This window comes from Oncorhynchus clarkii, chromosome 20 (genome assembly GCF_045791955.1).
Source record: "Oncorhynchus clarkii lewisi isolate Uvic-CL-2024 chromosome 20, UVic_Ocla_1.0, whole genome shotgun sequence".
NCBI classification, from domain to species: domain Eukaryota; kingdom Metazoa; phylum Chordata; class Actinopteri; order Salmoniformes; family Salmonidae; genus Oncorhynchus; species Oncorhynchus clarkii.
The window spans coordinates 79,015,969-79,041,015 of record NC_092166.1 but is presented as its reverse complement, the minus strand read 5'-3'; the positions used below and the strand labels follow the sequence as shown (position 1 = coordinate 79,041,015).

The following is a 25,047-nucleotide window of genomic DNA, read 5'->3' as shown; positions in this document are numbered from 1 at the left end:
TGGCTGTAGCCTTCTCTCTGCCTGTAGTCTTCTCTCTGCCTGTAGCCTATTATTCCTTCCGGCGACGTTTCACACTCCCCAGTCCGGGGTCTACAGAGACGGTTCCGAGTCCGGGGCCTCCGGCGATGATCAACGGTCCGGTTCTACAAAGGCGGAGGGATCAGTGTAAAGAGGCGGGGCGGTGTCCAGAACCAGAGCCGCCACCGAGGGTAGATGCCCACCCAGACCCTCCCCTATAGGTTCAGGTTTGCGGCCGGGAGTCCGCACATTTGGGGGGGGGGGTACTGTCTCGCCCTGACCTGAGATATCTCTGTTTTCTTTATATTTTGGTTAGGTCAGGGTGTGACTAGGGTGGGTACGCTAGTTTTTGTATTGTCTAGGGGTTTTGTATGTCTAGGGTTTTTGTATGTCTAGGGTTTCGTAGGTCTAGGTATGTTTATGGTGGCCTGATATGGTTCCCAATCAGAGGCAGCTGTTTATCGTTGTCTCTGATTGGGGATCATATTTAGGTAGCCCATTTCCCTTTGGTGTTTGTGGGATCTTATTCTATGTTTAGTTGCCTGTCTGCACTATTCGTATAACTTCACGTTTCGTTAGTTTTGTTGTTTTGTTAGTTTGTTCAGTGTTCTTTGTTTAAGAATGTACGCATACCACGCCGCACCTTGGTCCCCTTCGTATAACGAACGTGACACGGGGCAGGGTTGTCCCACTCAGGGCGTGTTCGATCTGGCGTAGCGCCAGCCGTATCTTAAGCCATTCTCTCATCCGCGGCGCAGGAGAAAAACTCCCGGCTTTTGTTTGAAAAAGGGTGCTGTGGCCATTGTTTGTGATAATCTTCACTGTTGAATCGTCCGGTTGGAAAATGTAACCCATATGGCCATCACTTATATCCAGCACTCCTTTAAACCAATCAGGGACTTCCCAAAGAATGTCTTCGATGGTTTTGTCATTGTGTTCTTGACACGAAGGACACCGTACACCTACAATTTGTCAAGGAGACATGTTTAATTTCCTCTTTAGTGTTCTGGGTTTATTTTAATATTGTATTTAGTGTTCTGGGGTTTATCGAGGTTGCTTGTAGTGTTAACAGCGCTTACTTATACCCCCGGACATGAATGTTTTCATATACAACAGCCAGGCCCTAAGTTCACTACAGCAAGGGGGGCCATACTCTTTGAAATGCTCAAACACATTCCACAGTTAAACGAGGTCACTACACATCAATCATCATGACAGCTTTAAGCTTTAACTTAAACAGATGCAATATCTGGTTAAATAAACACTCACTCGAGAGCATGAGAACTGAAGGACAGGATGTACATACAGTGGGGAGAACAAGTATTTGAAACTGCTGATTTTGCAGGTTTTCCTACTTACAAAGCATGTAGAGGTCTGTAATTTTTATCATAGGTACACTTCAACTGTGAGAGAAGGAATCTAATACAAAAATCCAGAAAATCACATTCTATGATTTTTAAGTAATTAATTTGCATTTTATTGCATGACATAAGTATTTGATCACCTACCAACCAGTAAGAATTCCGGCTCTCACAGACCTGTTAGTTTTTCTTTAAGAAGCCCTCCTGTTCTCTACTCATTACCTGTATTAACTGCACCTGTTTGAACTCGTTAGCTGTATAAAAGACACCTGTCCACACACTCAGTCAAACAGACTCCAACCTCTCCTCAATGGCCAAGACCAGAGAGCTGTAAAAGGACATCAGGGTTAAAATTGTAGATCTGAACAAGGCTGGGATGGGCTACAGGACAATAGGCAAGCAGCTTGGTGAAAAGGCAACAACCGTTGGCGCAATTATTAGAAAATTGAAGAAGTTCAAGATGACGGTCAATCACCCTCGGTCTGGGGCTCCATGCAAGATCTCACCTCGTGGGGCATCAATGATCATGAGGAAGGTGAGGGATCAGCCCGGAACTACACGGCAGGACCTGGTCAATGACCTGAAGAGAGCTGGGACCACAGTCTCAAAGAAAACCATTAGTAACACACTACGCCGTCATGGATTAAAATCCTGCAGCGCACGCAAGGTCCCCCTGCTCAAGCCAGCACATGTCCAGGCCCGTCTAAAGTTTGCCAATGACCATCTGGATTATCCAGAGGAGGAATGGGAGAAGGTCATGTGGTCTGGTGAGGTAAAAATAGAGCTTTTTGGTCAAAACTCCACTCTCCGTGTTTGGAGGAAGAAGGATGAGTACAACCCCAGGAACACCATCCCAACCGTGAAGCATGGAGGTGGAAACATCATTCTTTGGGGATGCAAAGGGGACAGGACGACTGCACCGTATTGAGGGGAGGATGGATGGGGCCATGTATCGCGAGATCTTGGCCAACAACTTCCTTCCCTCAGTAAGAGCATTGAAGATGGGTCATGGCTGGGTTTTCCAGCATGACAACGACCCGAAACACACAGCCAGGGCAAGGAGTGGCTCGGTAAGAAGCATCTCAAGGTCCTGGAGTGGCCTAGCAAGTCTCCAGATCTGAACCCAATAGAAAATCTTTGGAGGGAGCTGAAAGTCCGTATTGCCCAGCGACAGCTCCGAAACCTGAAGGATCTGGAGACGGTCTGTATGGAGGAGTGGGCCAAAATCCCTGCTGCAGTGTGTGCAAACCTGGTCAAGAACTACAGGAAATGTATGATCTCTGTAATTGTAAACAAAGGTTTCTGTACCAAATATTAAGTTCTGCTTTTCTGATGTATCAAATACTTATGTCATTCAATAAAATGCAAATTAATTACTTAAAAATCATACAATGTGATTTTCTGAATTTTTGTTTTAGATTCTCCCCACTGTATATGGGCATAAGCACTCACTCATACCGTGAGAATGGAAGGACAGTATGTACATATATGGGCGTAACCACGTGACCCATAAAATAGGTCATAAATCCCTTGTTTGACGGATGCCGTCAACTGTATTCTCTCTGTGGCATTTGATATAAATGTGAGGATGGTTCTTATAGCCCACGAATTTGGACTTGGTTATGCAGATCTAAAGAAAATAATCAAAATCCTAGTGATTCCTTCCTTATCTCAGCTCATATCAGAGACATGATAGGAGAATGACAGGTAAATTAAAAGGGAGAGAAGCCCATTATTGCCAGGTGACTTGCTGTGTATAAATAATATGTATTTCCTTGCTCCAGCATATGTATTCAAAGCTAATAAAAAATAGTGATAGGAAAACATAACTATACAATAAGATTGTCACATAGGCCTACAGTGTCATAGGGCTGTAGCCTAATGTGGTTAGTGAGAAATTAGCTTTACGTAAAGTAAATACATGCTGATATGCTAATATTTTGTCCTGCAGTAATGTCTGTAATGTCGACAGACATAATAAGTACTTTTCCCCCCACTTTAGTTTCAGAGATGCAGAGAGCTACAGTCAATGGAGAGTACTGCAAAGATAATTAGAAGAGCATACACAGATATAGACCCAGACATAGCAGAGATGCTGAAGGAGGAGGAGGAAACAGATATAGAACCAGACATAGCAGAGATGCTGTAGGAGGATACAGATATAGACCCAGACATAGTAGAGATGCTGTAGGAGGATACTGATATAGACCCAGACATAGCAGAGATGCTGTAGGAGGATACAGATATAGACCCAGACATAGTAGAGATGCTGTAGGAGGATACAGATATCGAACCAGAAATAGCAGAGATGCTGTAGGAGGATACAGATATAGAACCAGACATAACAGAGATGCTGAAGGAGGATACAGATATAGACCCAGGCATAGCAGAGATGCTGAAAGAGGATGATGATACAGATATAGACCCAGACATAGCAGAGATGCTGAAGGAGGATGAGGATATAGAAATAGAACCAGACATAGCAGAGATGCTGTAGGAGGAGGAAGATACAGATATAGAGCCAAACATAGCAGAGATGCTAAAGGAGGATACAGATATAGAGCCAGACATAACAGAGATGCTGAAGGAGGATGAGGATACAGATATAGGCCCAGACATAACATAAATGCTGAAGGAGGATACAGATATAGAGCCAAACATAGCAGAGATGCTAAAGGAGGATACAGATATAGAACCAGACATAACAGAGATGCTGAAGGAGGATGAGGATACAGATATAGAACCAGACATAAAAGAGATGCTGAAAGAGGATGAGGATACAGATATAGAACCAGATATAGCAGAGATGCTGAAGGAGGATACATATATAGAACCAGACATAGCTGAGATGCTGAAGGAGGATACAGATATAGAACCAGACATAGCAGAGATGCTGGAGGAGGATACAGATATAGAACCAGACATAGCAGAGATGCTGAAGGAGGATACAGATATAGATCCAGACATAGCAGAGATGCTGTAGGAGGATACAGATATAGACCCAGACATAGCAGAGATGCTGAAGGAGGATGAGGATGTCATCATAGACATTAATGTATCCTTCGATGGCACAAGAGAGGATTCACTCCAGCTACGGGATAGGTTTGTGCATTGGTGCTGGTACCAGCTACCCATAGAAAAAGGTGAAAATCCACCCTGTCACCAGAACCTTGGAGGCCATTCATTTTTTTTAATAGAGGCTGCACAGAAAATGGTATCTGTAAATTTGAGGATGTCAAATGTTAACATCGTGAAAAGAATGTATCACGGAGGAACCCAGAATGCAAATGAATGTCTGAACTATGTAATATGCGTCATACATAGTGAATAGTGTTTTTTAAATAATTCCATGAAATGACAATATTTAGATAAACTGATCTGTAAAAGTCTGACCATGGAGTCTCATCACAATAAAACAAAAAACAAAAACATTCTTCCTTGAAGCAATGTGTTGAAAAACAGATTCTCGTAATATGCAAATTATCACACATGTAAGAATGGTTTGCCTCATTTGCATATTTTAATTGTAAAATAAATCAAACTTGTAATACAATAATATCTTGTATTTATGTATACTTTCAACTGGTAAAGTTTCAGTCAGATGACGGTAAGGGGAAAAAAATCCCTATTAGCCTGTGATGCCTGGAATGAGGATACAGAGCTTAATTTATTTAGAACAGCCACACCTTTTTCTTCAAAACAACCCAGGAGGAAGAGAGATCACTTTATCATATTATCTTCGTGAAAAAATACCACTCAATAAAATCGTGCTTACGGACTGCCGTTCCACACCCTGTTGTGTTTGGGTTTTTGATAAGTAGTATGCTTAGGACAACCCAACTATGACATCACCCAATTGAAGTTGGCATTTAAAACGGTTAACCCATAATAGTCTAAGCCCCGTGCGTGTTCCTTTCCACAGAGGGGTCATATTAGTGTGTCACCCAAACTGTTCGGAGGCTACAGACCGATGTTGGCAAATCGTCTGTACCGACTTCAGACTAGTCCCAAGATGCTTGTTGGTGAGGAAGTGAGGCAGATGAGGAAGTGAGGCATCGGCGGACTGAGACTCATCCAATACAAACATCCAGATCTGTCTAGTTTAAACTAACAGGTGTTTATTAGATTATCATGGATGCCCAGACGTCGACATTAGGGGGTTCTAAGGTAAGGGTTAAGATTAGGGTTTTAGTGTAGGTTCTTGTCTTGGGCCTCGGTGGCAAAACTTAGTCAGTGCTCCTAGACATGGAAAACTCACAGTAAGTATTCGGTGTGTTGATTTTAGTCTCATGATCATAAAGAATTCCAGACACAGGAACTCGTTCTCTCCTTCACAATTTCATGCACCGCTTTGTTGTCGGGCAATGAAAGATAGCGCTTTTAACATCTACATATAACATTTATAAGATAAAGCCGTAAAATTACAACTAAATCACAGAAGTAAAGTTATTCTAAGTTGGCAATGGTGTGATAAAAATAGTGCCAACATTATAACTCTGTAATGGAAACCAAAGAGCTAGGATTAGATTACAGCATTAGTTATGCATGCTTAGAAGGAAGTGGACAGAGGAGGATTTCTTTTTAAGGACAAGTATGTAAGAGACGTATCACGTGTGTATCTAGCAGGTAATGTGGTGTGTGGAAGGGATGAGCTGAGAAAAGACAACAGAAGAGAGGGATGCTTAGGAAGGAAGATTGACTCCAGGGTACCAACAAGAAAGCATGGCCTTCCTCAGGACTCTTTGTGTGGTGACCATAATGGTGACATTCCTGTCAAACGGTAAGTAAATACAATTCTCAATGTATCTTTCTCCTACAGCGTTCTTCATTTATACTCACCTGGTTTAAAGAAGTTCGCCACTAAGTTTATTTCAACTTGTATATAAAGACATTTTGGACTGAATGAATTAACTGAACTCAAATCGATTTAAAACTGCAATATGTCACTTTTTTGGGCGACCCCGAACAAATTCACATAGACATCTGAGTTACATATATCTCATTCTCTTTGAAAGTAAGTCTAAGAAGCGTTTTTGAGTCTTTTACTTTCGGGTTTATACACCAACATCAAACCGCTGAAAATATTATAGTTTGGGTTGTGGAAAAGCTATTCACAGCAGTTTAGACGGTACAATGATTCTCTACACATTGTCTGCTTGTTTTGTCAAATAAACTGAAATAAGGTGAACTACAAGAATTTTTGCAACCAGGAAATGTTGGAACGATTTCTGAGAAATGTAAGAGTTACTGGGTAGGAAGATATGTTTCTTGTGTCCGTTGTCCTGTAAGTAGTTGGTGACGGGAAAGCATACCTAGCAGACTCAACTTTCAAGTTCTTCAAGTTAATTAGCCACGTGTGCATGTGGACAGGTATGTGTTTTCAAAAGTATTGAGTGAAGCAGAAATACTAATTGTTGACATTGAGGAAAGAAGAAAGGTAACAAGTCCCACATCTAGATTCTAGTTTACAGGTAGGCCTATGTGTTTTCAAAAGTGTTGAGTAAATTGGAGCCGAGGAGGTCTTAGGCAAGCAATTCAACATCTAAGATGTTTGGTGCAGTATTTCTCAAGTGGAAAAATGTGCATGAAAACTAGTCATTTATCATTAAATGACAGCAAACACTTCCCACTGGGCAAAAACTGGTTGAATCAACATTGTTTTCATGTCATTTCAACTCAAACTGTCAAAGTGATGTTGATCAATGTAAAAAAGTAAGCAACATTAATAAGGGAATTTCATATTTTTTTTCACCCAACTTCGAACCTTAATCCAATGACATGGTGACGTTTTTGTTGATTTCATGTTAGTTGACAATTCAACCAAAGTAAATCCAAACTAGACATTGATCTGACGTCTGTGCCCAGTGGGTTCATGTTTCCACTCCTACTAGGAGGAGTGCGTTTTACCAGTCACCGACAAAAAGGGCGTAGACTTCGACTTGCCTCAATCATTTTTTGGTGTGCACGATCAGCCGAAAAAAGACTGCCAAAGACCAAAACAAAAACGTCATAATATATGCGCTAACTGTTTTGGCTGGGAAGCATACGGTAAGCAAACCTCTACGGGATCGGTGTCTCCCCCACGGGGACGGTTGAGCTAACATGCACTAATGTGATTAGCATGATGTTGTAAGTAACAAGAACATTTCCCAGGACATAGACATGTCTAATATGGGAAGAAAACTTACATTCTTGTTAATCTAACTGCACTGTCCAATTTACAGTAGCTACTACAGTGAAAGAATACCATGCTATTGTTTTGAGGAGAGTGCACAGTTATGTACTTGAAAATGCATCATTAAACTAATTAGGCACATTTGGGCAGACTTGATACAACATTTTGAACAATAATACAATGGTTCATTGGATCAGTCTAAAACGTTGCACATACCCTGCTGCCATCTAGTGGCCAAAATCGAAATTGAGGCTAAACTGCAATAATACATTGTGGCCTTTCTCTTGCATTTCAAAGATGCATGTTTTTTACTTTGTATAAAATTTTACCAGAACTATTGTGTTATTTATCCTATATTAATTTCACGTTTCCACAAACTTCAAAGTGTTTCCTTTCAAACGGTATCAAGAATATGCATATCCTTGCTTCAAATCAAAGTTTATTTGTCACGTGTGCTGAATACAACAGGTTGAGTACAACGTGAAACGCATACTTACAAGTCCTGACCAACAGTGTAATTGTTAAGTAAAAAAATGGTATTTGATAAACAATAGATAAATTGACAGTGAAAATAACAGTAGCGAGGCCATATACAGGGGGTACAGCTGCAGAGTCAATGTGTGGGGGCACCGGTTATTCTGGCTAATTGAGGTAATATGTATATGTAGGTAGAGTTAAAGCGACTATGCATAGATAATAAACAGAGAGTAGCAGCAGCGTAAAAGAGGGGTTGGCGGGTGGGGCTGGCAGGACACAATGCAAATAGTTTGGGTTGCCAATGTGCACCGGTTAGTTAGGCTATGACAGGGATTTTGGCCTTGTCGGGTGTCTGAAGTACATACTGTGTGTCCTAGTTGTTGAAGAAAAAATCTTTGTCTAATCCGAGGTGAGTGATCACTGTCCTGATATCCAGAAGCTCTTTGTCTAATCCAAGGTGAGTGATCGCTGTCCTGATATCTAGAAGCTCTTTGTCTAATCCGAGGTGAGTGATCGGTGTCCTGATATCCAGAAGCTCTTTGTCTAATCCGAGCTGAGTGATCGCTGTCCTGATATCCAGAAGCTCTTTGTTGCTGTAAGATACTGTGGCAGAAACATTATGTGAAAAATAAGTTACAAATAACGTGATAAAAAACACATAATAGCACAATTGGTATGTCGCCCGTAAAACGGCTGCCATTTCTCCCACCGCCATCTTCAGGTCCTGAGCTACAGGCAGTTAGATTCGAGTATGTCATTTTAGGCAACAACAAAAAGGGTACAATCCTTTAGAGGTTTAACAATCAGTGTGTTATAACAATTGGTACTTATGCTGATGTCAGTCGGTATGTTCACTCTGATCAGTATGGGACAGTATGTACACTCTGATCAGTATGGGACAGTATGTACACTCTGATCAGTATGGGACAGTATGTACACTCTGATCAGTATGGGACAGTATTTACACTCTGATCAGTATGGGACAGTATGTACTCTCTGATCAGTATGGGACAGTATGTACACTCTGATCAGTATGGGACAGTATGTACACTCTGATCAGTATGGGACAGTATGTACACTCTGATCAGTATGGGACAGTATGTACACTCTGATCAGTATGGGACAGTATGTACACTCTGATCAGTATGGGACAGTATGTACACTCTGATCAGTATGGGACAGTATGTACACTCTGATCAGTATGGGACAGTATGTACACTCTGATCAGTATGGGACAGTATGTACACTCTGATCAGTATGTACACTCTGATCAGTATGGGACAGTATGTACACTCTGATCAGTATGTACACTCTGATCAGTATGGGACAGTATGTACACTCTGATCAGTATGGGACAGTATGTTCACTCTTAGAAAACAATTATTCCAAAAGGGTTCTTTGGCTGTCCCCATGGCAGACCCTTTGAAGAACCCTTTTAGGTTCCAGAGAGAACCCTCTTGGGTAGCATATATAACTGTCTGTGGAAAGGGTTCTACCTGGAATCCAAAAGGGTTCTTCAAAGAGTTCTGGTGTGGGGACAGGCTAAGAAATCATTTTTAGGTTCTAGATAGACCCAGTGAAAATGCCAGGGTTTGGATACAGAGAGTAAGGGAAGGATTAAGGGATTTCCTTTTCTTTCTGTCTTGTATTTCAGGCTCTCATTCACAGCTGAGTGGTAAGTCCTTTTCACCACTTACAGATATTCTCTAAATCTTAAGATTTAAACCTTTTATAATGCACTGTCACACCAATGTGACCTCTTCGACACAAACTTTCCAAATAACCCAACACTCTCTTTCGCTGTTAGTGTGCGGAACCCCTCCTCTTAACACTAGGATCGTGGGGGGTCAGGATGCTCCTGCAGGGAGTTGGCCATGGCAGGCCAGTCTTCACAGTTCAGGCAGCCATTTTTGTGGGGGATCCCTGATCAACAAAGAGTGGGTGCTGACTGCTGCTCACTGCTTCTCCAGGTGAGGATTTGCAGGATTTTGGGACACATTTAACCCTAACGTCAAACCTAATCGAGACTAAACTGTTACACTCTTTAAAAAACAATACTGTTATCTTTTTTAAATATTTATTCTCTCAGTATCAGTGCATCAAATGTGTTGGTCTACGTGGGTCGTCTGAGCCAGCAGGGCTCCAACCCCAACGAGGTGACACGGACAGTCACTCAGATCATCCTCCACCCCAACTACACCAGAAGTACCAGTGACAACGACATGTGTCTGCTGAAGCTCTCCTCCGCTGTGACTTTTACAAACTTTATTCGGCCAGTCTGCCTAGCTGCACCAGGCAGCTCCTTCCATGCTGGGGCTACTAGCTGGGTCACCGGCTGGGGCAGCATCAGCAGTGGAGGTGAGTGTTGTAGCTTGCTTTAAGTACTGCTGATGATGGATCAGAATTCTGATAGGTATTATGTATGTTGAGGAATACCTGTTTTGTCGCTCCTCAGTGACCCTGCCCTCACCACAGACCCTACAGGAGGTGGATGTGCCAGTAGTGGGGAACAGGCAGTGTAACTGTAACTATGGAGTTGGTTCCATCACCGACAACATGATCTGTGCTGGTCTATCAGCAGGAGGAAAGGATTCCTGTCAGGTAAAATCTCTTGGTTATCTTCTTTGTGTATTACAATGTGGGCTAATGACACATTCGTAATCTGTGTCTGGTTTCTCGGACTCAGATTATACCTAGTCTGGTCCTAAATTGAAAAGCACTTTAAATAGAGATTATCCATTAAAAGTGCATTTTAGTCCAAAACTTTTTTTAAATTGGTGACTGAAAACCTGACCCATTATGTTTCATACGAAAATCTAATCTCAGTGTCTGGAATTCTGTTGATGGATAGGGGGACTCGGGAGGTCCAATGGTGAGCAAACAGGGTATTCGCTGGATCCAGTCTGGGGTTGTGAGTTTCGGCAACGGGTGTGCCCAGGCAAATCTCCCAGGAGTGTACGCAAGAGTGTCTCAGTACCAGACCTGGATCAACACCCAGATCACCAGTGACCAGCCAGGATACGTCACCTTCTCCTCCAGTGGGACTGATTCTGACCTCAGTGTCTCCTGTAATGGTCTTCCAGCCCCAGCCATCACCACAACTGCCCCTACCACCACCGCTACCACCATAACTGCCCCTAAGACGATACCTTCAACCAAAACTACCCTTGCAACCACAGCTGCCCCTACAACCACTACCACCAAAGCAGCTCCTGAACGTAAGTGGATTTACTTCCCTCTGTGAAAATTGCTGCCTCCTCCTGGAGCCACACCCATCTGTTACTCCTGTTGTAGCTTTAGCCAACGTATCTGTTACTCCTGTTGTAGCTTTAGCCAACCCATCTGTTACTCCTGTTGTAGCTTTAGCCAACGTATCTGTTACTCCTGTTGTAGCTTTAGCCAACCCATCTGTTACTCCTGTTGTAGCTTTAGCCAAAGTATCTGTAAATCTCCATAAACTTTAGTGTTTATCCCTCTCTTTCAATCTACACTATCCCTCTCTTCAATCTACACTCAGCCAAAAGTCAGCCCTGACTTCTGTAGTGCTTCTCTCCCTGTTTCTGCAGCCGTGGTGTGCGGCAGTGCCTCTTTGAACTCCCTTACTGGTGGGGGCTTGGCCTCGGGGGGATCCTGGCCCTGGATAGCCAGTCTACAGACAAACGGAACACACGTCTGCGGGGGAACAATGGTGGCAGAGGACTATGTCATGAGCGATGCTGGGTGCTTCTCCAGGTAACACACTCCACTTGTATGCAAACGGGTGAGTTGGTCAGATGCATATGGTCAGATATCCATCCCTTGGTGCTCAAGTTGAACCAAGGACCTATTACATAGAAGGTATTTGTAATGCCAAGCTAAAGTTCCCCAACTTCACTATTCCCACGTCCCAGTCAGTCCGACGCCTCTCAGTGGACCGTGATCATGGGTCGTCTGAAGCAGATTGGCTCCAACCCCAACGAGGTAACCCTTAAAGTCATCAACATCACCATGAGCAACTTGACGGCGAACAACGTGGCAATCCTCAGACTGGCCAGCCAACCCACGTTGTCTGACTACATCCAGCCGATCTGTGTGGACCAGGGAAGCAGCACCTTCAGCATAGGGACTCAGTGCTGGGTGGCTGGCTGGGGCAAGGACCAGGGTGGAGGTGAGTCAGTGTGTAATACTGGAACAGACTAACACTGCCTCCTAAACTAAGCAGGGTTGGTCCTGGTTGGTCCCTGGATGGGAGACCAGATGCTGCTGGAAGTGGTGTTGGAGGGCCAGTAGGAGGCACTCTTTCCTCTGGTCAAAAAAAAGAATATCCCAATGCCCCAGGGCAGTGATTGGGGACATTTCCCTGTGTAGAGTGCTGTCTCTTGGATGGGACGTTAAACAAGTGTCCTGACTCTCTGTAGTCATTAAAGATCCAATGGCACTTATCGTAAGAGTAGGGGTGTTAACCCTGGTGTCCTGACTAAATTCCCAATCTGACCATCATGGCCACCTAATCATCCCCAACTTCCAATTGGCTCATTCATCCCCTCTCCCCTGTAACTATTCCCCAGGGCATTGCTGTAGATGAATGTGTTTTCAGTCAACTTACCTGATAAAATAAATGTGTTCTTTCTGTTTGGTCAACTTGTGATTTTCGTCCTCTATTTCTCTATTCTGTCTCGTTCCTCAGCCGAACAGAACTTGCAGCAGTCCCAGACCTCTGTGGTGGATTGTGAGAGCTCTGGCTCCTCTGATAACATCTGCACTGCTGCCTTGGACCTTCGACAGGTACCGATTGGTCCGACAAAAAAAGCAAACGCACAATAATGGGTTTCAAATGTCGAATCAGAAGTGTCAACTGGTGTACAGCAAGGATGGTTGCATTATGTCTGTTTAGTTATTGAGGATAGCTCTGCAACTGTTGGGATGTGATCTATTTGACTTTGGCATCTTCAGAATTGGCGTCAGCAGAGCCTGTCTGATGGTAGGACATTTAAATCCACCTAGTGAGGACAGTCCCAAGTTTCATAATGATCTTCCAGTTAAGTAGCTTGGTTGGCAACCAGTCTGGCTGTCTGCCTGACATGACAATGCTGACCTCTCCCCCCCGTGTGTTCGTTCTTCTCTCTCCCTACAGGGTGAAGTAGGTGGTCCTCTGATGTGTAAGCAGGGTGATGCATGGTACCAAGCTGCTGTGTTGACTGTCGACAGCAGCAACAAGACCAGCTCCAGCAAAACACGATGGAGCCGGAGTCCTCGCTCCTCCAGCATCCAGGTCTTCACCAAAACCGCTCGCTTCCAGAGCTTCCTTCAGACCACTGTGGGCACACTCCCTTTACCTGTCACAGCCAGAACCCCGGTCAATGACACCAACACTGCCAACGGCACAACTGTCAGCGCAATTACTGCTGTCGTTCCTCCTGCCAGTGGGGCAACTCTGGCCCACTCATCCCTGGTCCTACTCTTCTTGTCTCTCCTCTCTCTCCTACTGTCTCTCGGTCAAGCCTGATGACGCTGAGGAGTCACCTTTATGTAAACCTCTGGCAATAGGGTGTAAATGTGCTCTGTTTGAAGTATGTACCCCTGCACTTAATATATTGCTGCTCTAGAATATTTTGGTTAACCCAGATCTAAAATCTTGCATAATTTGGTCAGCTGTGTGATTTAGTTCTGGGTCAATGTGTTTCAAACATTGTAGCTACTGCTGCTCGTTATCCTGTGCATCCCATTCCGTCTCAACAGATGATTTGGTTTATGTGCAGGACTTGTCCACAAACAATGCCTGGTCTAACGTTGTCAGCCACAGTCTACTAAAAACACAAGGTTTATCTCATCTAATTGTTTATTCATTCTGACTGGATTGAAATATGAAACTGCCATTATAATCAGTTTGAGCTCACAAGTATTCCCTCTTTGTAGTCTATTATCAAATCTATACAGGTCAGTATTTCATGTTATGAGACAGATCAGGAAATGATTTATTTAAATTTAATGACTTGATCTACTGTTGCATCTGGAAATGATGAATGAATTGTCTAGTTCATTTTTTTTTATTCCAATAAACAGCAGAATTTGTATAGACTAGACACCACACAACGTTTGTGTAAATGTTGTAGTCTGGCCAAACGATTGTGTAAAATGTGTTTTATATCAGTTGTACAACCTGAGTGATTACTATAGGTGATAGATTATATTCAACTTGAAAATGTCATCTTCAATTCCATACTTAGAGTTACATTACAGTATATCCTTTATATAAACAAAAATCCTAAATCATTTTAACAATAGAAGTGAAAAATCTGTCTCGGTCATATCCTTTATCTGTCTCGGTCATGTCCTTTATCTGTCTCGGTCATGTCCTTTATCTGTCTCGGTCATGTCCTTTATCTGTCTCAGTAATGTCCTTTATCTGTCTCAGTAATGTTCTTTGACAGCTGTCTCTGTAATGTCCTTTGATAGCTGTCTCAGTAATGTCCTTAATCTGTCTCAGTAATGTCCTTTGATAGCTGTCTCAGTAATGTTCTTTGATATCTGTCTCGGTAATGTCCTTTGATGAGCTTCAGCCTGTGTCGGATCCATGGTCGTCCCAGTCAAAGGAAGAGAAGTCTCCACACTGTAGGAGCTAACTGTGGGAAATGTCCACCTCTTCCAACACACACACACACACACACAAAAAAATAGAAACACACAGGACACAAATAAGAAAGACAGACACACACAATATATGATAAAAGCGTGCAGACACACACACACACACACACAAACTTTGACTCACATGTTCAGTGTTGCAGCCTATTGCTTTGATCCTATTGCTCTGAAAGTGATCAACTAAAACAAAAAAAACGATGTACTTCTATCGATTTCAAAATGTATATAATTATTCTACCACTATTAGTCAGTATCATCTTCTAATATACAGATGTAAGTCCCTTTCTTTCCAATATATTTATCCCTCTCATTGATTATTTAAGCATTAAGGCATGAGAACCTGGGGATTACTGTGTGACAACTCGATTTCGCCTTGGGCCTAAGAACAGCCTTTAGTCGGGAGTTATCACACGATAATCCCCGGATTTGAGGGCATTATTGCTTTAAAAAGAGGTTGGCAACATACAGTGAGCTCCAACAGTATTGGAACAGTGACAAATATTTAGTTTTGGCTCTGTACTCCAGCACTTTGGATTTTAAATTATGTAAAGTACAGACTGTCAGCTTTAATTTAAGGGTATTTTTAGAGCTTTTTGTACATAGTCTCTCTCCCCCCCCCCCCCATTTTAGGGGCCCAAAAGTATTGGGACAAATTTAGTTATATGTGTATTAAAGTAGGGAAAAGTTAGGTATTTGGTCCCATATTCATGAAAAGCAATGACTACATCAAGCTCGTGACTCAAAAAATGTGTTGGATGCATTTGCTGTTTGTTTTGGTTGCATCTCCAAATATTTTGTGCCCAATAGAAATTAATGGTAAATCATGTATTGTGTTACTGAAAAAGTTTGGGAACCAGTGGCCCCACACCTACCACACATTTTCAAACCAAATTGGATTTCGATGCCACTGCTTTCAACTGAAAGTAACTTTCGACCACCCCCTCTATTTTTCTCCCAACATATGGGAGAAATGTCTACATACAAGGTATGTAGATGGGACACCCGATGTCACGCAATCCTCTATCATGCCAATTTGATTTATTTTATACAAGTGTAGGAAGCCCAGCCGTGAGGCCGGGCATCAAAAAATTAGTTGATACTCATAATGTTCCTCTCCACGGAAATCTTTAGTAAAAGGCGAAAGATTTATGCGATCTGAAGAGAAACCAGAGTGTACTGCCGATTTAACGAAACCATTCCGACCGAGTTCTCGGTCTTACTATTCACAGTCGTGGTTAAATTAAAAACAAAGCAAAGCTATATACTGCGGATATATCACACTCATACATTACAGTTCACCACTGCAAATAAATAATGAAGTTTGACAAGTGTCAATGCTTTGTAACTTCATGAATTCTTCACAGAAACGAAATGCACGCTGGGCATTATAGAAATCACTTCCTGGTTTGATCCATTAATTCGTAAAAAGTATTTCATCTGCAACGCCAGTGGAATTTCAGCAACTAAGAGCAATGTTGGCGTAACAGTTTAGCCACCATCAAAAGTCTACTATCAAAATTGGAAACGATGTTACATTTATTTATATTTGCCGACGGGACTAAATACAAGGCTTCCACGTGGAGCATGCGCCGTTGAGACCAGCAAGCAATTTCTTCACAAACCAGGCGAGAAGCAAGGAGCAGGGGTGGCAAAAATGATATTCAAATCGGCATTTCATCGCTGGACTTTATACAATTGTATGTAACCACTGTCTGCAACAATGTATCAACCTAGAAGTCTACAAGTAACTCCATGATGAAAACGTTTTAGTGTAAAATATTGTAGCAACATGTCTTAACATTTGTTTGACTTTTGGATTGCTCTGCTACTGGTGATCAGTGGCGATTTTAGCATGTAAATCTTAGTTGGGGAAAAATAACAAATTTTTTTCAATTATTTTTTTTAGATACAAAGCCACTACACACCATTTTATTAGGCCTATGTGGTCGAAAAAGGAAGGGAAAATACAAATCACGAGGAATCCACTTTTATTGACAATATACCGACGCACGGACAGCGCATTGAGCAAAAACAAAACAACAATCCAATATCAACTGAAATTACATGGGTCTATTACTGAACTTTTTGTTGAAAACAAAAATATTTGAATGGGAGGAGACTGTCACTGGCAAACATGGTTACAGACCCAACAACATTATATAGTATCTCCTCCTCGTAGAGAAAAGCACATGATATGATTATAATACACAAAGTAAGCAAGATAACAACTGAGATGTACAAACTATGGCACAAGGGAACGATGAGTGGATGAGAGTGAAGCCGTCATTTTGATAAAGACATGAGTTAGTAGTCGATATAACTATTTGTTCAGCACTTTTGAAATGTAGCGACAGAATTTTTACAGTCCCTGTTACACCAAGTCAGAAACATAGGATAAATAACGGGGGGCATATAAGCAGACAATGGAAGATCTTACAATATTTGTTGATGACATCTCTCGAAAACAGGCGGTAAAAAAGCTTCTCAACTTTATGCAAATCACCACCGGTGAACGCTGGGTTGACCAATCACATTGACATATGAACCTCCACTAATCATAGCTGGTTGTATTGACTTCAATACACGGAATGGCATCAATGAAGCGTATGGATTGATTAGAATATAACTTTATTGTTCCAAGGATGCAAGTGGTATATACATGTAGTTATTAACAAGCATGAGATGCCCACATTGTAGCCTGTACATTGAATATATTCACTGATCATGTACTCTTCCTTGGCAAATAAAGGTGGGGTTCAGGTATGAATGTCTGTGAGACATTCTTTTTCAGTCATATCCAATACCAGGAGTGTCAAACTCCAGTCTTAGAATGATGCTGTGTCTGCATGCATGTATTACTATTATACACTTCAACAGTGTTTACCAATCCTGGTACTGGGACATCAATGGTTACACATTGTAACTCTGCAGTAGACTAGAACACATTATTTAACTAGTTAAAGGCTGATTTGTAATTCATATATACGGGACCAGCTTTTTTTTAAAACAGTACACTACACTTCCTTTGCGTCATTAAATACTCAAAAACAGGTTAATCTCACTTCCTTCATCTGAACTCACCTGAGGACACAGGAGTGTTCGTGTTTCATCAAAAGAGAAACTGAATTTCAACCAGTAGAGAATGTGAAAAGTTATTGAACGTTCATTATCCAAGTGTTATGAATACATAATACATGCATTATAAATATTATAATTTTAATATGTTTATATACACACACACAAGTTCAATCTGTACTTCAATGCATATCTGGTCTGCATTATAAAAATAGGGAGGAAGAAAGATGAGGTGGGGAGAGGTGTTTATTTATTTCACCTTTATTTAACCTGGCAAGTCAGCTAAGAACAAATTCTTATTTTCAATGACGGCCTAGGAACAGTGGGTTAACTGCCTTGTTCTCAGGGGGCAGAACGACAGATTTTTACCTTGTCATCTCAGGGATTCGATCTTGCGACTTTTCAGTCACTGGCCCAACACTCTAACCACTAGGCTACCTGCTGGTTACTGGCTCAACACTCTAACCACTAGGCTACCTGCTGGTTACTGGCTCAACACTCTAACCACTAGGCTACCTGCTGGTTACTGGCCCAACACACTAACCACTAGGCTACCTGCCGTGAGATAATGTCAAAGACAGAAAGGGAAAGAGGTCAGAACAGAGGAGCAGTGAAGACAGCATATGAATTACAGTGCTACTAAACTTCATATTCTCTCAGGTCATCACAATCTCCTAATCAACCTTGGGTCCCCAGTTGGCCCAACATTTTTTATATATATATATATTTTTACATTTTATTTAACTAGGCAAGTCAGTTAAAATTCTTATTTACAATGACGGCCTAGGAACAGTGGGTTAACTGCCTTATTCAGGGGCAGAACGACCGATTTTGACCTTGTCAGCTCAGGATTCGATCAAGCAACCTTTCAGTTATGGCCCAATGCTCTAACCACTAGGCTACCTGCCACCCCGGTTATCTTCGAGTGGGTGAGGTGGGCGATGACGGGACTGGGGGTTGGCATCCTCTCTCACATCAAAACATACCTGCAGACGAGAGAGATGGCATGAATAAGCTTTGTGTCTTTAATTCTAAAACAATCATCAGGTGGTGAAATACAAAACTGACCTTGCATCATTAACTCTGGGACTACTGCATCTCTATCTGTATTTCAACGTAAAGCATCTCTTTAATAATACTTCCTGTTGACCCAAGTGACCTCTCACCTCTGATCATGCTGTGTCCTCCGTTTCAGGCATAGTAGCGGGATGGGTTCACCGACACAGCTGATATAACCTTTGGGATTTAGGGAGAAGGGGAGGGGTTCACCGACACAGCTGATATAACCTATGGGATTTAGGGAGAAGGGGAGGGGTTCACCGACTCAGCTGATATAACCTAGGGGATTTAGGGAGAAGGGGAGGGGTTCACCGACACAGCTGATATAACCTATGGGATTTAGGGAGAAGGGGAGGTGTTCACCGACACAGCTGCTATAACCTAGGGGATTTAGAGAGAAGGGGAGGTGTTCACCAACACAGCTGATATAACCTAGGGGATTTAGAGAGAAGGGGAGGTGTTCACCAACACAGCTGATATAACCTAGGGGATTTAGGGAGAAGGGGGAGAGGGATGAAGTGAAGGAGGGTGACTGTAATTGAGGAAATATGGTAGTTAAAGAGACAGTGCTCAACAGGAATCTGTGTATGTGTGTGGCCTCACCTAGTGTCTGGATTTCCTCCCCTGCTGCGTTGTTGGCCCCCATCCGTGCAACATCCTGCAGAGCAGCAGACCTCTCCCCTGGCACACGGCGGGGGGCTGCAGGGCCCCTCCTGGTCCTTGTGTCCGTCCTCATGAAGTTATGCAGGACACAGGTAGCCTTCACACATGCCTGAATTCCCCCACGAGGAAATCCCAGATGGCCCTGGTCACGCTCACGACAATTCACCCAACACGGTAACTGTAGGCAATCGTTTTGAAAGAATCTCCAGTTGCAAGGTACAGTATCTGTAGGAATATGGAAGATAATGTAATTAGACTTTTACATCCCCAGGTTATTGTGGATTACTAACATATAATATCTCTTCTAACAAATCATGATAACATTGGACAGATAGATGCATGTGCAAACACGTACATGTATAGCATGTGACAACAGCAGGATCATTTTAAGGATAGCATCACAAATGAATACACAAATATCAGTTGAAGCTTGATGATGAGGCAAAGACAAAAATGTGCACCCCTTTGAAACCCCAGGACCAGGACAGAGAATCACTGCTCTTCATTGGGACCTCTTCATCTGCAGACAGGCTTTCACAGCTCTCTGTATCTGAGGACAGAAAACATCACAAGAAACAAGCTTCAATATACTCATATTACACAGCACTGAATATTATGTTGCTACTATCTCCGTCCTCAGTTTTTATTTCTAGGGACTGGAACAACACAACAGTTCCTGCCCTATCCAGAATAGCCTGCTCTCTCCCTTCTCTGACAGTTGTAGCTGCAGTCCTTTCACCCTCCTCCATGGCTGTTAGCTAGCTACCTACAAATACATTTGGAGTTTGTTTTTTAAATTTACAATGCTAAAGATAGCTAGCTACTATGAAGTTAGGTAGCTAAGGGAATTAAATATCGCCAGCTACCTATCTATACAGTATGTCAAGTTGGCTAGCTAGCTACCTACATGAGCAGCTAATTTGAGTTAGCCTGCACTGTAGCTAGCTAGCTACAGGAAAGGGTGATATCTAGTCAGTTGTACAACTGAATGCATTCAACTGAAATGCGTCTTCCGCATTTAACCCAACCCCTCTGAATCAGAGGTGCTGCCTTAATCGACATCCACGTTGTCGGTAGATAATACATTGTTTTGTTTTTTTACATTTTCAAAATAGATTAACTTACTTGAATAGGTTCTCCCAGCCATGTGGATGATTGGAGACAGGGCAACACGGTTTGTTTTGTCGCCAGAGCAGTTTAGAGAGTATCACTATTTACCTGTGAATAAATTCATTAAACAGAAAATGGATTAAACGATTTACCCATTTAGTAACCAGACCTTCATCCAAACTTGCTATGCTGAATTCTTGACACACAAACAGAATGTGCTGCTATAATATGCGGCAATTTACCACCTACTCATGTACACAAGCCGTTAACGTGAGCCACATGGGCTACCAACAGCTTACTACACAACATACACTTAGTATTTATTTTTTAGCTGCTGTATACATATCTCCTTGGTATATTACATCATTTATGTAGCAGTATACAATAGACATTTTTGGACGCACTGTTGTTGTAATGTGCTCATTTGAACGTGGCGCGGCGGTCCTTCCTGTGGGCAAACTTTTGTCATCAAAGTCTGACATGCTCTGGATTTATGATTTATTCAAGACTGGGAACTCGAGAGAGAGAGAAAAAAAGTTGAAACATAATGTCTGTGATCTTCAAGTCGGAGCTCTAGAAAGAGGCCCGAGTTCCCGAACTATTTTCCCAGTCCGAGTTGGTTTCTTTCAGAGTTCCCAGTTGTGTTGAACGCGGCAGAAGTCATGCTGGATTGACAGCATGGCCAATGCATTCAACCTTTTCTGGCCCATGGTGTTGCATGTGGATGTTTATCCTTTTAAGATTGGAAAAGAGACCATTTCAGACAGATGTTTTGACTCCTTAAACCCGGACCACACACCCTCTCCACCGAATAGCAGGCTACGCTTGCCATTGGTTAGTTCTAAACCACTCGTTCTTTTATTTGCAATTTCCGACTTGTGTAATGTTTATATCCAATGGCCGAAGAGCACCGATACGTTTTATCTATAATATCTCTTAATTTGACAAGGATTGAAAATGATTTTCCAGTAGATTGTCGACGTGATTCAAGATGATGACCGCTTGTCTAGCTTGCTAGCTAAGATTGTGAAAGTATCATGTTGACATGATCAGTCCTTCAGCCTTCTTGGATGGGCAATTCTATGGCAGCACCCAAGGGGGCTTGAACTGCCTAGCTCTCCCTGTAGATTCGGTGGTGACATAATGTCCCAATGAGTGACAGAACACTGAGCCAATCACGGCGCAACTAGAGCAGATTACCAACGCCTATGCTCTGTATTTACGCTGGCTGCCACTCCACCACAGAAAGGACTGAGCTAGACTAAAACTCCTGCATTTTGGCGCTGTCTTACTGAAGAAAGAGAACATGTTTGTATGTGGCTTTATTAACTCAAGGACATTGTTTGCAAACTGATATGTGACACTAATTCACGCCAAAATAACATGCAAAACAGGTGGGGCTCTGCCTGAAAGAAAAGCCCACAGTGAAACACACTGGATATCACCTTATTAACTCACTAGCCTAATATACCTACAGAAAAGACTACCCAATTCAACTAAACTAAAAGGCAGGGCCTTGTGATGATGTTCCTGTCTGAACCATTTTCCTCTGTTTCTACCCACAAACAAGTTATTTCCTAGATTCTGTTTAAGATCTTTTGTTATAACAAATAACATAATCTGGTTACTATTAGGCTATCATTTATTTAAAAATCATTTTGTTGGTTTGGTATCGCCAACCTGCTCCCTACTCTCTCACCACCGCTGGCATGGCACCTAGGTGAACGCACCACTGACGTCACACTTTTGGGCACAGGGTGCGCCTCTCATTATCAGAGACCGTGTTACCACTGTTGGTTAAGAATGTACCTGTTTAAAGGAGTGAGTATTACAAGTTAGGGTAGGTCTTTTAAGAAGCCCGTTCTCATGTAGTTAGTTGCTAAAGTAACATGTTGTTGGTTATTCACTCCCACACACATGTAAGTTTAGCCTATGAAATGTTTATGACAAAATGTGTTTATTCATTGGACAATATAAATTGGGAATTCATCTTACCAGGACAGTGGACGGCACCTTCTTCTTCGGAGTTTAACGGTGGTTGGCATCCATTATGTTGCATTACTGCCCCCGACTACACTATAATATAAATCCCTTTTTCTTTGTGATACAAAAATGGGGAAAGGGAGGGGGAATGTAAATAAATAAATAACCCTACACTCATTAAAAATCCACTACATTGACCCTATCTGCTCCTGCACTATGCCACCGGCCTTGGAGCACGGGACACTACCCCTCGACACACCCTGTAACTCTTCTGAAGACAAACGTCATATACCCAAATACATCTCTGCAGCTGCCACCACATCTATTTTCTGTGATTTGCGTTCCATTTCTGCAGTACAGTTGTTAACCATTGCTATGAACGCTAAGAAGCCAACCTTACTGAAGCATATATCAGTCGCTGGCCTATCCCTCTGTGCTGGCACAGATCTACTACCCTTGACCAATCCTCCTCTACGTTCTTCACTGCTTCAGAATACAACACTTTTTGCACAACTCTGACTCTAGTCACCTCAACCTGCCTCTCTCGCACCGGATGCTTCCAATCCCCAGCAAGATTGGTATTTATTATGGATCCTGTCATGGGACATTTTAATCAAGTGAGACTGTCATTTCTTCAAACGATAGTCTTTATTCAATATCGAATAATTATTGCAATAATGAGGCTCACCACATCCTTGAGTGTTAGTAACCTAACCTTTACACAAATGCAGAGTACTATATATAGCTGACGCTAAAAATACTTAGTCATGATTGGTTCCACCTATCCCATGCAGATTGGGGCATCATAAACCACTCTGGGTTCATCCGGTCGTTTTCTGCACAGGGTTGTTGTCTTAACCCCACCCTGGTTCAGTTTCCCAGATGCAAGAACGAGTTAGAGACAATAAGGGATTGTTCTACTCCTAAACTATCCCTAGTTAAACACATTCTTGTCTATGTAATGCAGTGTTTAACTCATTTGTCAGCTCAGGCCATCTCCAGTGACCATACACCCAGATTAGCTGCAGTGAAATACTGTAGAGTGGAGACCATAAAAGCACAGACACTAGTAGGCCAGAAATGACTTACTATTAGTTAAATATTAATTGTTAACCAGTAATATCAAATAAATACGTAATTGTCCCCCTCACAATCCCCATTAGCCCTGGGGTGCGGCAAATAGTTGACACACACAACGTTATCCACCGAAACTACACAATTCTCTATCCCATGCCCTCCTACACATTCCCCACATTTTGGAATCTCCCTCCAACAAACTGCTGCGACGTGACCATAAACGTTGCAGCTGAAACAGAACAGTGGATTCCACACAAAGGTTCTAACAGGATAACTGATATACCCTAACATGACTTTGTCAGGTAGAGACTCTGACTCAAAAGGACAGTTACTCCTCTGTTAAACCACGCTCACCACCGGGTCTGCGTCGCACCAAACAGCGGGCATCACAGACACCAGGAATCTTCAACCTCAGTAAAACCACCTCCACACTTAACGCGACCCTAGAAAGGGCGTCACATTCTCACCGAGCCCTGTTCAAGTAGCCTAAAGGCGTCCGCATGCGTTCCCATGTGCATACTGTGTATTATGATGACATTTTGTGACGTTGTTTTTCGTTTTGTACTTTGGTAAGAGTTTTAAGGTTGTTGGGGCACACACACACTTTTCTTGAGACAAGCCGAAATCGGTACCAAAGTGTACACTCATTCGTCGGTGATTGGTCAACAGAAGGGATTCTTCAGTAAAGTCTTTGTTGTCAATCAATGAGAGAACTCATTTAGATGCACATTTTTCCATTTATAAATACTGCACCAAATATCTGAGTTAGATGTAAAATTGCTCTACTAAAATCTCCTGTGCAAAAAACATCAAAATCAACAAAAGATTTGAGTTATCTTAGATTAATTCGGACTGTTTTGAGGGTGTATACTGTCTACGGCATCTCAGAAGGGACAGACAAGCAAATGTCGTTTAAGGGAGTATGCGAGCACACTTGTTTGTTTCTCCTAGCGGACTTCGGCTGAGGCTTGTACTGTAGTCTCTTCTCAGTGAGCCACGCTTCAGAGACCACACTAGCCCTCGATCATAACTCTCAGTTCCATTACATTATACATGGGAGTAAATGGAAGGTGTCTTCTGTACCGGGGAGTTTTGTTAGTCTGAACATTAACATGCATCGCTTGCCGTGCAGTTTCAGAAGCATAAGGACTTCATCTTTCATATAAGTGAGAAATAATTTTCATAAAACAAAAGGTTCAATTAATACACACAATTTATAGGGTTATGGTTCACACATGGCCATATTTCCATGTTACAGCGCTTGTTTACAGAAGACAGATGGAAGACAGTTAATTATCACAGCTAGTCCACTCCATCTGCGTCTCTGAACACATTTGTGTAAATGACTAAACAGGAGGACCACAAAGATGTTGTTACTGAACAATACTGTCGGCTGCAACTGTGTTAAAACAGTGTGTACAGTAA

At 42.3% G+C, this 25,047-nt stretch overlaps 2 protein-coding genes and 1 non-coding gene across 3 annotated transcripts; 2 read left to right on the top strand and 1 right to left on the bottom strand.

Annotated features, from left to right (window-relative positions):
• Positions 1-6,082: 6,082 nt before the first annotated feature.
• Positions 6,083-11,336, top strand: LOC139375713 (serine protease 33-like). The gene is made up of 6 exons (XM_071117523.1): positions 6,083-6,159; positions 9,686-9,706; positions 9,839-10,001; positions 10,121-10,389; positions 10,487-10,632; positions 10,883-11,336. Exons 1-6 carry the CDS (start codon positions 6,102-6,104, stop codon positions 11,273-11,275), a joined length of 1,050 nt encoding a protein of 349 aa, XP_070973624.1. The 5' UTR covers positions 6,083-6,101; the 3' UTR covers positions 11,276-11,336.
• Positions 11,337-11,501: 165 nt separating this feature from the next.
• Positions 11,502-14,292, top strand: LOC139375714 (tryptase gamma-like). Its single transcript, XM_071117524.1, has 4 exons — positions 11,502-11,763; positions 11,922-12,178; positions 12,698-12,795; positions 13,145-14,292. The coding sequence occupies exons 1-4, from the start codon at positions 11,717-11,719 to the stop codon at positions 13,514-13,516; spliced, it is 774 nt and encodes a 257-aa protein (XP_070973625.1). The 5' UTR covers positions 11,502-11,716; the 3' UTR covers positions 13,517-14,292.
• A 1,422-nt stretch (positions 14,293-15,714) lies between these two features.
• LOC139377749 (U5 spliceosomal RNA) lies at positions 15,715-15,830 on the bottom strand. The gene has a single exon (XR_011628223.1). It is a non-coding gene; the product is annotated as a U5 spliceosomal RNA (small nuclear RNA).
• Positions 15,831-25,047: the final 9,217 nt, after the last annotated feature.

What these genes read in the sequence shown, in the direction of transcription:
- LOC139375713 (XM_071117523.1), top strand. Translation starts at nt 6,102, where the DNA reads ATGGCCTTCCTCAGGACTCTTTGTGTGGTGACCATAATGGTGACATTC. An exon ending in GCTGCTCACTGCTTCTCCAG is followed by an intron (nt 10,002 to 10,120) that starts GTGAGGATTTGC and finishes TTATTCTCTCAG; the next exon opens with TATCAGTGCATCAAATGTGT. An exon ending in GAGGAAAGGATTCCTGTCAG is followed by an intron (nt 10,633 to 10,882) that starts GTAAAATCTCTT and finishes GTTGATGGATAG; the next exon opens with GGGGACTCGGGAGGTCCAAT.
- LOC139375714 (XM_071117524.1), top strand. Translation starts at nt 11,717, where the DNA reads ATGGTGGCAGAGGACTATGTCATGAGCGATGCTGGGTGCTTCTCCAG. An exon ending in GATGCTGGGTGCTTCTCCAG is followed by an intron (nt 11,764 to 11,921) that starts GTAACACACTCC and finishes CCCACGTCCCAG; the next exon opens with TCAGTCCGACGCCTCTCAGT. An exon ending in CTGCCTTGGACCTTCGACAG is followed by an intron (nt 12,796 to 13,144) that starts GTACCGATTGGT and finishes CTCTCCCTACAG; the next exon opens with GGTGAAGTAGGTGGTCCTCT.